This window comes from Gracilinanus agilis, chromosome 1 (assembly GCF_016433145.1).
Source record: "Gracilinanus agilis isolate LMUSP501 chromosome 1, AgileGrace, whole genome shotgun sequence".
Lineage (NCBI taxonomy): Eukaryota > Metazoa > Chordata > Mammalia > Didelphimorphia > Didelphidae > Gracilinanus > Gracilinanus agilis.
Window position 1 is genome coordinate 755,236,444 of NC_058130.1, and position 13,149 is coordinate 755,249,592.

General features: G+C 36.5%; 1 protein-coding gene across 1 annotated transcript in view; it reads left to right on the top strand.

Annotated features, from left to right (window-relative positions):
* RAD9B (RAD9 checkpoint clamp component B) overlaps window positions 1-13,149 on the top strand; it is a 46,088-nt gene that overhangs the window by 5,417 nt on the left and 27,522 nt on the right. Inside the window, exons 3-4 of the mRNA XM_044658783.1 lie at window positions 534-683; window positions 12,466-12,580. Of these exons, the coding sequence (XP_044514718.1) occupies window positions 534-683; window positions 12,466-12,580 (265 nt within the window). The remainder of the gene's footprint in view (window positions 1-533; window positions 684-12,465; window positions 12,581-13,149) is intronic.

Sequence of the window (13,149 nt, forward strand, 5' to 3'; positions counted from 1 at the left end):
ATTGAAGAGTACGTGGAGGGAAGTAAAGTATAAGAAGACGTGTGTGTGTGTGTGTGTGTGTGTGTGTGTGTGTGTGTGTGTGTGTGTAAGATGACATTGCCTTCCACAATATTAGGAAAATTTGGAAGAGGGGAGAGGAAATAGCTTTGGATATGTTCAATTTAAGATGTTTACTGAAAATATAGCCTGAGATGTTCAGAAAGTAGTTGGAGATAGGAAATTAGAAATAAGAAGAGAGATTAGGAGGAGATAAGTATATTTGACTATCCTCGACATGGATATGATAATAAATCAATGGAAGTTAATGAACTCACCCAGTGAAATAGTATAGTGGGAGAAAGGAAAGGAGTTCAGGATAGAGCCTTGTGGGACACCCATGATTAGTCCTAGATTGTGTTTTCATATTGATAAACCTATTAGAGTGAGTGTTTGTATACTATAGTGTCACTTACCTACCTAAGTTTTAAGATATTAAAATATTAGTTTTCTTGAGATTAGTTTGTATAAATTTGTTTGCTGGTTTTTTTTTTCAGCTTGCTGTGCGATCTGTGAATTCTTCTAGATCAGCTTATGCAAGTGTTTTATTCCCAACTATGTTCTTTCAACTGTACCAGTGGTCAGCTCCACATGAAATAGGTGACAGTAATATGCCAACGCATCTAAAATGTCAATTAGGAATGAAGGTAAATCAAAATGGACTGAGTGCAGTGATTTTTTTTTCACGCAGAGTGGGAATCTTTGATATGTGGAACAAAAACATGAATTCCTTATATTTTAGTTTCAATGAGAACATTCAATTAAACAATCACTTATTAAGGGTTGCCTGCTCCTTGCAAGCTTACTATCCTAGGAATCAACAACGCTAATGGAACTTACAGGTTAGACAGGTGATATGGCATTTAGTTAAGTAACTGATACTTAAAAACTTTGCTTAGACTTTTGGGACCCCCAGAATTGTTAGTAGTACTTTTTATGGTAGCAAAGAATAGGAAACATAGTATATGCCCATCATCTGGAGACTGAAGCATAGACTATCAGAATAATATTGTGCCATAGGAAATAATGACTATGATGACTATGGCAAAGCATGGGAAGACTTAGATAAATGAATGGAAATTGAACCAAGAAGATAATGTACTCAATGATTACAACAATATAAATATAGAGAATAAGGAAAATACATTTGAAAATGAATTCTTTGAAATTATGACACCAAAGTTTGGCGCTAAGAAGAGATTCGAAGATAATAGAAGACACCTTCCCTTTCCCCTCCTCCACTTTGCAGAGGCAGAAGACCATGAGTATGGAACATTACATGTAATAGCAGACCTTATCAATATGTGTGGTTAGTTTTACTGAACATTATTTTCTCTCTTTTTTTCCCCCTTACTAAAGCTCTCTGAAAGGTAATGGGAAGCAATTCAGTTGGAAATATAGGTAATCTGAAACCAAAAAAATGACTAAAATTTTATTTTATAAAAAGATCTCATCCATTGACTAATAATATTGAACTGGTATTTTAAGAGAGTTTTCTTTTACTGTTATGTTTATTATTTTTAGATATAACTTGACTGTCAATTTATTAGGATTAAATGTGTAAATTTAACACTCAAAATGTTGATCATTTCCTCTTTGCAGCTTCCCTCTATTATTTTTAATTAATATCTTGCTTATAATTAGGATTTGCTTTCAGGTGAATAGTGGTGTCTTAGTTATGGTAGCATGGTACAAAGAGAGAGAATTTCCATTGGTGAAATTAACTGAAAGGAAAGAAAAAGGATAATTTTTTCTACTCATTAGTCCTTCATATGATTGTAAGGAGGTCGAGTCTTGACAGTTCACTTGTCTGGGACATGTCTATTTATATTATGTTCTGGAGAAAAGCAGTCACTAAATGTTCTGAGAGAACATTTGTTGATTTGTAAATGATAGGATAGTTACTTAGTTTTTTAAGCACATGACTAGTTTATGAAAAGGAGAGTAGAAAAATGTTTTGCTCTCTATCACCAACTCTTGCTGAAAAGAAAATAAAGCTATTTCTCTTAATGATACTTATTACTGAGCAGTGTAGAAGATGAATATTGCCAGAGATAGTTGAGTTGAAGATGTTTTTGCTTTTCTCAAAGACCATAACACTTCTTCAACTGAAATAATTGTTAAGTCTGAAGACATTAATAATCTTGATGCCTAAAGTGATGGATATTATAGCTATATATAGGGAACAAGACCAGCTGAGCATAGGAATAATTTAGAAGTGGAGTATCAGAAGATAGCAGAGTAGAAGCTGGGAAAGCTCAAATCACTATGAGAATCCTCTCCAACCAACCTTAAAATAACACCTCAAAATGAATACTGGATCCTGGAGTGAAAGAACCAAAAAAAAAATGACTGAAGCAACTTTCATGCAGAGAACAACTTGAAAGTTAGGCAGAGAGGGTCTGGTTCACTGGTGTGAGAGGGGAGCATATTCCACAGAAGGCACCCCAAGCCAATGGCATGCCTCAACCCACCCCCACATCTACTGTTCCAGGTTCTGAACTGTGATAATTAGATTAAGTCTACAGTGCCCATCTTTAGATTTAATCACCAAAGGTGAGAGCACCTCCAATTTTGGGAGGTCTGTAACCTATGTGTGCTAGAATGGGTGACAAATCAGAATCAACTGACTTCCCCCTAGGTAGTCCTATGAGAATTGTTTATTATGATTGGACGTGCAAACTAGGAGGTGGATGCAGGAAGTGACGAAAGATGCTATCTTTTAAATATGATGGTAACTTCCTGTGGAGGGAGTTGGCATTTTGAACTTGGTGTAGAAGGATCTCTGGTGAAACCTCAGACTGCTTCCCTCTGAATTGTCATGTGGGTAAGTTAGGCTGACTCTCTCTCTCTTCCCTTGGCGTTTCTGGAGGCTCTACCCTCAGGAAGGCCTCTCTTCTTAGAGGAGTCCTTGTGGCTAGAAACCTTGTTTAATTAACCTCTGTGCCCCTCTGCTGGGGCCTCTAAATTCTTACCTGGTCTGGGCCTCTGGTCCGGGCCAGAGTTTCTCTCTCTCAATTTCCCTACCTTCAACCTTCTTAATTGTAACTAAATCACCATAAAAGTCACTTTTGACTTGAGATTATTCTTAATTGAGGATTGATAATAGTTTAATCCTCTGGCGACCATCTTTTAATATATTGAACCCATAAAACCCGTTTTCCCCCCTTACAGAACCTGGACCCCAGCCTATGTCAGACCCTGCCTAAGTCAATAGCAGCGCAACCCTTTGCATACCCCTTAAAGTGAAAGCCCATAATAAGGTCCTGAATCCCAGTGTAAGGTAGTCCTCATTGCATGCCTGATCTGCAAGCCCAGAGTGAGGATGGGATTCCCCAGCCCAAGATTGTAGTGAGGACTTCTACCCCAGCACAAGGCAATTCATGGTACACCTGGTCTATGTAAGCCCAGAGTAAGTCCCCAAGCCCTAGGGCAAGACAGTCTGCAACACACCTGGCCTGTATAAGCTCAGGGTAAGGCTTGGAGGCCCAGTCCAAGTTTTTAGTGAGGACCTGAACCTCAGCTCAAGGTGATCCACAGCATGCCTGTATAAGCCAAGACAGAGGCCCAGGGCTAGCACCTACCCACGTTCAAGGCAATCCACAGTGTACTTGACCTGATCAAAACCAGAGTAAGACCAAAAACCTCTGTCCAAGTCTGAGGCTAGACTCTGAGCCCCAGCACAGGGTAACTCACTGTGCTCTGAGCTCTGCAAGCCATCAGCAGCCTTAGAAGGGGATCGAATCAGCAGTGGGAGGTAGCTTTCAGAGCTCTTACCCCTGGCCATCATACCATCCTAGAAGAACTGAAACTTACAGAAACCGAGAAATAAAGCTAAGGGTAGCAGCAAGGAAAAACTGAAGATTAAGAGAGTGTCCTCTCTATACTGAGAAGAGTCCACCTTTAAGATAAAAGTGAAAGTCAAGAGAAAGGCTGGGCAAACAAACAAACATAAAAAAACACCTAACCATTGAAAATCTTGATGGAGACAAAGAAGAGCAAGACATAGACACAGAAGGGGACTGTGAAAGCAAAGCAAACACATGAAAAACTTCAAAGAAAAATAGGAATTGGTCTCAGACTCTGGAAGAACTCAAAAAGGATTTAAAAAATCAATTAAAAGAGGCAGAGATAAAATGGGGAAGAGAAATGAAAGCAGTGCAAAAAGAAAAATAACTGCAGAATTGGCCAAATAAAAAAGGAGGTTCAAAAGCTTATGGAAGAAAATCATTCCTTAAAAATTAGAATTGGTCAACTAGAAGCTAATGACTTCATGAGACACTGAGAAACAATAAAATCAAATCAAAAGAATGAAAAAAAAAACCAGAAGAAAATGTGAAATATCTCACTGAAAAAAACAAATGATCTGGAAAATAGATCCAGGAGAGACAATTTAAGAATTATTGGATTTCCCAAAAGCTATTATTAAAAAAAAAAGTCTGGACATCACAATACAAGAAATTATCAAAGAACACTGCCCTGATATTCTTGAACAAGAGAGTAAAATAGAAATGGAAAGAATCTGCAGATAACCTCTGGAAATAAATCCCAATATAGGAACTCTGAGGAATATTATAGCTAAGTTCAAGAGCCCTCAGGCCAAGATGAAAATATTGCAAACAGCCAGAAAGAAACAATTCAAATTCCACAGAATTATAATCAGAAATACACAAGACTTAGCAGCTTCCACATTAAAGGATAAGAAGATTTGGAATATAATATTCCCAAAGGCAAAAGATCTAGGTTTACAACCCAGAATCATTTGTCCAGTAAAACTGAGTATATTCTTTCAGGGGGAGGGAAATGGTTGTTTAATAAAACAGCAGATTTCCAAGTTTTCCTGATAAAAAGACCAGACCTAAATAGAAAATTTGATGGCCAAATACAAGACCCAAGAAAAGCCTAAAAAGGTAAATAAGAAAAAGAAAATTTAAGGGATTCAATAAAATCAAACTGTATGTATTCCTATGGGGAAAGATGATATTTTAATTCTTAAAAAATTTTTAAATAATATTAGAGGAGTTAGAAGAAGAACACAGACAGGTGTGGGAGTAAGCTGATTAGGATGATATGCAAAAAAATCAAAGGGGGAAAAGGAGGATTGCATTGAGAGAAAAGTTAAAGGAGAGGTAGAATGAGGTAAATTGTCTCACCTAAAGTCGCATGAAAAACTACTATAGTGTGGGGCAGCTGGGTAGCTCAGTGTATTGAGTCAGGCCTAGAGATGGGAGGTCCTAGGTTCAAATCTGGCCTCAGACACTTCCCAGCTGTGTGACCCTGGGCAAGTCACTCGACCCCCATTGCCCACCCTTACCACTCTTCCACCTATGAGCCAATACACAGAAATTAAGGGTTTAAAAACAAACTAAAAAACTACTACAGTGGAGAGGAGGATGAGAGTTGTGAAGGGCAATGCTTAAGCCTTATTCTCATAGTAATTGGCTCAGAGAGGGAATAACAACTGTCCTCATTTGGGTATTGAAGTATTGAGATTATCTGTGTTGTTGTGAAGGGGAGGCTGTGGTAAGATACTTTGTTGTTTTTCACAAATTACCTTTCAGTTCTCCCCTCAGAAGGAAAGTCAGGAGTGACTTCCCTTCACCAGGCCAGTATGCACTTTACTTGGAGACTATAGATTTCATAAAAACCTATTTATTTATAATTAAAAGATATAAGTATAAGGATTAATAACAAGAAAAGCCTTAACACTAACAGGGAACTAACTTTTCACCTACCATCTACGTTCACCTCATGGTGAACTCGTCTTTGTCTTCCAGCTACTCTGATCCTACCTAGCACTTACTAAAAAACCCCAATAGCTATCTGACTATAATCTAACTAAAATCCTTATTAAATTAACTTAATTTGATAAAGCTACCTCCAAGTACATATAGATTCAGTCAGCCAAGATGGCAGCTGCTAACTGACAATAGAGTAACCCTGGTTTGGCCTGGAGTCCAGGCAAACAGCCTTTAGCCTTTCTTTCTCCAAAACTGTTCTCCAGCAAAGCAGATCTACCAGCTTCTTCTTAGAGATGACTTCTTGATCAGGAAGTAGAAAACCTCTTCAGATGGTTTTCAGAGTTCTGTCTTCCCTCTCACCAGCACAGATCAAGGTCTCAGATGTCTGTCTCCACTAGCAGCTAGAGAGAAAGTCCATCAGTCAGTGAGAGGACCTCACCAACTGTCAGAACCTTGTCCTATGTTCCTTTTTCTAAGTTATGGTCTCACACTGTAAGGGGGGGAAAGGGTTTTTTTTGGGTTCAGTATATTAAAAGATGGTCACCAGAGGATTGAACTATTATCAATCCTTAATTAAGAATAATCTCAAGTCAAAATTGACTTTTATGGAAGTTTATTTACGATTAAGAAGAGAGATAGGAAATAAGGAAATAAGAATCTAACCCAGTAGGTAATTTATTACGATCCTCTAATTAATCCAGGTAGTTCTTAACCCTCAGCCGAGAGTTAGAGGGCCAGAGGCCTGGAGGTGAATGGAGCAAACTTCATTCACAGAGTCTACTAAAAGAAATTTCTTAAGAGAAGTCCAGGAAGATTCAGTCAGTCTTTAAATTCACCACGTGGAATTCAAAGAAGATATTTAAAGCAGTCTCACTAGGGCAGGGGTCGGCAACGTATGGCTCTTTCTGCAGGAGCCATGAAGTAAATTTTTTTTCAGTCGCTGTTACAGGAGGGCACATTGTGAGCATTGTAGGGCTCTCACAAAATTACATTTTAAAAAATGTGGCATTTATGGCTCTCACAGCCAAAAAGGTTGCCAACCCCTGCACTAGGGTCTCAGCATTCCAACACTCCTCCATGAACCAGAAAAGGTCTGTCACTAGAAGCTCTCTTCCACTGAAAGACCTCTCACTCACTCAACTCCCTCTTTTTAAAGGGGTCACTTATGCATCACTTCCTGTGCCTTCCTCCTAATTTGCATGTCCAATCACAATAGATGATTCTCATAATACTGCCTAGGGGTAGTCAATTGATTCTGATTCGTCACCCATTCTAGCACACGTGGGTTATGGACCTCCCAGAATTAGAGGTGTTCTCACCTTTGGTGATTAAATCTAAAGATGGGTAGTGTAGACTTAATCTAATTATCACAACACCCAACACTCTGCCTTGCCTGCACCTTCAGAGATCTCTTTATCAAATATCTTATTTTAATCAACATTTAGTCAATATCCTAAATTCCTCACTACAGTATAGAATGTTATCTTACCCTATAGAGAAGTAAAAGGGGAAAAAGATGGGGGTGGGTCATAGCAAGAAGGAGGAAGTAGAGGGTGGTGATTAAAAGCAAAATACTTGTGAGGGAAGGAGTGAAAGGAGAATATGAGCAGGACAAAAAAGGGGAAAAAAGATGGAAGGGAATACACAGGTGGTAATTGTAACTGTGAATGTAAATGGGATGAACTTACTCATAAAATGGAAGTAGAAAGCAATGTGTATCAAAAACCAGAATCCCACAATGTGTTGTTTACAAGAAACCATTTGAGACAGGGAGTAAAGGTAAGGGGCTAGAGTAGAATTTATTGTGCATCATCTGAAGTAAAAAAAGCAGGAGTAGCAATCATGAACTCAGACAAAGCTAAAGCAAAAATGGATCTGACTAAAAGAGAAAAAGAAGGAAATTACATCTTGATAAAAGGTACTATAGACAATGAAGTAAAAGACAGTTGGAAATCCTAAAAAGTAAAGGAAAAATTAATAAAATTGAAGTAAGAACTTTTAAACTAATATATAAGACTAGGAGTTGGTTTCTGGAAAATAATTGAGCATTGGTTAATTTTATTAAAAAAGGAAAGAAGAAAATAAAATAATCAGTATCAAAAATGAAAAGGATGGGGCAGCTGGGTAGCTCAGTGGATTGAGAGCCAGGCCTAGAGACGGGAGGTCCTAGGTTCAAATCTGGCCTCAGACACTTCCCAGCTGTGTGACCCTGGGCAAGTCACTTGACCCCCATTGCCTACCCTTACCACTCTTCTACCTATAAGTCAATACACAGAAGTTAAGGGTTTAAAAAAAAAATGAAAAGGATGAAGAGGAATTTAAGCAAATATTAGGAGAGGATGTCCATCCACTAGGGAATGGCTGAACAAATTGTGGTATATGTTGGTGATGAAATACTGTTTTGCTATGAGAAATGATAAGTAAGATAATTTCAGAAAGAGCTGGAAAGATCTGCATGAACTGTTACATAGCAAAATAAGCAAAAACAAGAGAACACTATACAGTAATAGCAATATTGTATGATGATCAACTATGAACACTTGGCTACTTTCAACAATACAGTGATCCAGGACAGTTCTGAAAGACACCTCCAGAGAAAGAATTGTTGGAATCAGATGGTTGCAGATCAAACCATACTTTCACATCAGTGTAGTTACAGTTTTATTTTGGAGTTTTGGTTTTGTATCAGTGTGCTTTTATAACAATGACCAACATGAAAGTGTATTTTGCATGATAATACATGTATGGCCCAGATCAAATTACTTACTATCTCCAAGTGGGTGGAGGAGAGGGAGGGAAGGAGATGGTTTGGATCTTATAATTTTGGAAAACATATATTAAAATTATTATTATATGTAATTGGGAAAATAAAATATCTTTGAATTAAAAAAACAGACAACACAAAATGCATGAGATATAAGGAAAACTAGCATTAGTGAATGAAATGAGAAAAATATCTTCAGACCATTGGGTCAATAAGATAGAAAAAGGTTAGTTTTCAAAGAAGGCACCCTTTATAACAAAATCAATGTTTGGAGAATCCTAGAAATAAAATGGAATACATGTCTCAGAAGAAAAAAAAAAGTGGAGCATCACAGATTAATAAATCTAAGTAAACTATCTTGTCTAGAGAAATGTTAGCCAGAGTGGTGGATTAACTCAGTTTAGCCATGGAAGCATCTGTTCACTTAGCTTTACTCATCAATAAATTTTTATCGGAGTGGAAGAAGGAAGCTGTGGTAGTAGCAGTTGTGTTGATCTAACAGCAGCGCCAACCTGGCTCCTAAAGTGATGAACTGGCCCCTCTACTTGGCTCAATAGCAGAGCAGGAAAGTAAAGCAGTCATTAGCCACAGGGAAATAAGAGGTGACTTCCACAGGCTCAGTAATCATTGGAATTACAAAGGGATAGCCACATGAAAAAACTCTTGATGATAATAAAAGAAGAGCAGGCAACCAAGAATGCTAACGTGAAGCGATTCATGATGTATCTTGTGGCAGACAATGAAAGGTTGACAAGAGAAAACAGACAACTCTGGGCTGAAAAGGCCAGACTCCAAGAGGCTCCACTTGCAAAGGAATTGGATATAGATGCTGACTTTGTAGAAAAATCTGAATTGTGGAGTCTTCCTTCCCCTTCAGCTTCAGCTTCCTCTACCTGGCAAGAGTTTGCCACAATATACAGGGAATGCCAAGGACATTTCTCCCAACCTTCTTCCCTTGGACTTTTCTGTCCCCAAAACTCCAGCTTCTGAAGTTGCCTGAAGATTTTCTAAAAGGACTTATGAATAGTTAAATGGAATAGTTAAATAGTTAAATAAATAGTTAAAAGGACTTATAAATAGTTAAATGTGCACAGCACAGGACTAAGGATGTAATAGATGGCAAACACTAACCTCTCAAAGGTCTGCTTCTCCTGATTCAAACCAAATGGTGAGCCAGAATAACTTTTTTTCAAGCAGCAGTTATCTTTCTTCTTCAGATATACATAATAATTAATCTATAATGCCATAAAGGATAATGCAAAATCAAATCAATATAGAAGCCTAAGGATGGCCTTGTTTTGGAAAGATACTTTCTGACATGTATTGACAGAATGCATTTTGTTACACACAATTTATTAATTCTAATAATTTATGCCAGTTACAAGTCTATCTAGATGATCCTACATATGCTACACATTTTGCGCTACTCTTAACATGATGATAACCTCAAGACTATCAGAAGAAATGGTTGAACTTCCACTTCATGAAGAAAGGAACCAAATTATTAGTTCTGATTTTTAAAAAATATTATCAGTTTACATAATTAATCAGGGTATATCATAAGTTTTAACTTTTTGTTTGCTGTATTAAAATGTTATCCAGAAGTTAGCTAGGTGACAGTGGATTGAGAACTAGGCCTAGAGACATATTTGACTGCAAGAAACCAATAAAATAATTGTGTTTAATTATAAAAAAATTTATAGATAGTTCCTGAGATAGAAAAAGGATATTGAAATTCAATGATTTACAAGTGTCCTTATACGTATACCTTGCTACTCTGACTTAATATGTACCTGTTCTCTCAGATACTGTGTGCACTGGTGGGAGATGGTGATTTGGGTTTATGGACGGAATAATGTATACATTTTGGGTGTCTGTTTTTCATTTTCAGTTAATGTTAATTAGTATTTAATAGTTTATTAATTAGTTGGAAAAACATAAGTGGGAGCTACATGTTTATAGGAATAGTCCCTTACAAAAGTTAACCTTTAGACTCTGAGAATATTGATTACTCTAGCTGCCCTTCCTTTAAGGAAATTCAAACTTGCTAGAATTGAAGTCAAGAGAAACTAGCCAAAGAGAAAGAATAAATTCTGGGTATGGAAGGAAAGACCAAGGAAATGCTACATGATTTTGAATTTTTTTATACTTAAAAAATCAAAGAGATCATTCTAAAGATCTACAGATTAAAGAAAGACAAATATAATTTGATTCTCTATTTTTTATTAATCTCTGTATATTCTAACTCTGGTTTTATTCTTAGGCTTGAATAGGAATCTTTTAATTAAACTAAAATTTCTGTATTAGAATTAAAATCCTCCCTAGTGTGTGTTTAAGATTGATATTTCAAATATCAGGTCAGTTTAATAGTAAAATTCCTTGCCTTTGTTTTCATCATTCAGATATAATTATCTGTATAAGGTTTGTGTATGTACATTTGTGGGAAGAGAAAAAGCATACCCAGAGCAAATCCATTTTTACTAACATTCTTCATTCAAATTTCCTAACACTTTCACAATTGAATAGATCATTCAAGGTACACTGTCCCTTATAGGATCCAAATGGGTTGCTGAAAGTCTGAAAGGGGTTCAGGCTTACATTTTACAGTCTCTGTTATTTGTCCTTTAAATACTGAAATTTCTCCAAACGAAACTGGCAGGGAGACTCAGTCAGTAGTTCCCTGTTGACCTCTCCCCATTCCAAACACATATACTTGCAGGTGGTTAAAGAGGTATTTGTTTTCCCTTTCTAAATTGTTTTCCTCTGCCTGTTAGCAGGAGGAAAAAAATGTCATTAGTGATGACAGTATCTTCTTTATGTTTCCAAGTTTCTATTCTTTTCTGCTTCTCCATCCATATGAGTATGGAAGAAGATTAATAATTATACATCAGCATGATGTCCCTGGTTTATCAGGAAAACCTAAAAATGTCTTTTTCTCATCAGAAAATGGGTTTTCTCAGCTTCTTTACTAATAACCCAAAGATTCTTAACTTTTTTACTTTAATATTTTATCTGAGTAGGGGTAAGTAGATGGCTCAGTGGATAGAGGGTCAGTCCTGGAGTCAGGAGGATTTGGGTTCAAATCTGGCCTCAGATAATTCCTAGCTGTGTGACCTTGGGCAAGTAACTTAACCTCCATTGCCTAGCTTTTAAACTCTTTTGACTTGGAACCAACACTTGATATTGTTTTGTGTAATTAGAATTTGCTCCCCAGGACTCTAAATCCCAGCTTTCCTTTTCATGCTATGTGCTAACATAGGGAGGATATAAATTTTGTGTAGTTCTGCCTTCTCTCTCTTTTCCCCTAATCGTAGTTGGGAAAGTGGGCTTTATGCCAGGCAGGAGAATCTACACATGTGGCTTTACTTTTTGTTAGATAATTAGGTTTGAATTTCTATTTCTTTTAGTTTATTTTCTTTCTACTTCAAGTGATTGTTAATAAACTTTATAAAATATAATGCTTGGAATTACTGAATATTAATTCAAATCTTACAGTTTCTTAAGATGTAAAGTATAGGTTTATTTTATTTTTTTAAAACCCTTGCCTTCCGTCTTAGAGTCAATACTGTGTATTGGCTCCAAGGCAGAAGAGTGGGAAGGGCTAGACAATGAGGGTTAAGTGACTTGCCCAGGGTCACACAGTTAGGAAGTGTCGGAGGCCAGATTTGAACCTAGGACCTCCCATCTCTAGGCCTGGCTCTTAATCCACTGAGCCACCCAGCTGCAACCAAGGTACAGGTTTAAAAAGAATGATAGTATCATTTGAAATTTTCATTTAATTGTTAATTACCATTCCAAAAATATTTGCATAGGATTAGCTATGTCAAGTTTGGGAGTGTAAAATTAAACCTAGTCTCTTTTCTTATGATGTCTTCCTTATAATAAATTAAAAACTTTAAATTATATATACTTTTTTTGTTACAGTCAATTCTGCCCATATTTAGATGTCTGAATACACTTGAAAGAAATGTAGAAAAGTGCAGCATTTTTATCAGTGCTAATACATGCCATGTGATTTTTCAACTCTTCTGCAAACACGGTATGTGTGTTTATAAACTTATTTTCCTTCTAAGCTCTTTTGATGTTTATAAGATTCTTATTGTACCTTAAGTATCTTTAGCATTAGAAATTACTTTAAATTTGTAGTTTTGTGATGCAAAATATGTTTTACAAATAACCTTACTAATATCAACAGTAGTACTAAAAAGTGGTAAAGAATTATTTCTTCAATGAATAAAACCTAAAGGCATAGCTTCTGCACACACACAACCAGTTTGAAATTTAGTTGCACAGCTATTGTTTGCTCACCCAAATCCAATAAAATGTTTGACTAGCATATACATAGAAATAGAGAACCAAAATGTAATAAAGTTGGAAGTTGCAAAATCCAGACTTCTCAACTTCTAGACCAAATACTAATAGTGAAAACATCTTAATTATGACTGCTTTACCTAATTCAATAATGCTGTAATTGATTTTGTTATTATTCTATTGATGTTCCAAAAAAATCTCCATACAAGTGATTTTGGATTATATTTATTACTGTCATAGAATGTCTTTTGGAATATTATATTGATTCTGCAGTTTGTATTGCTTTCTAATTGTTTC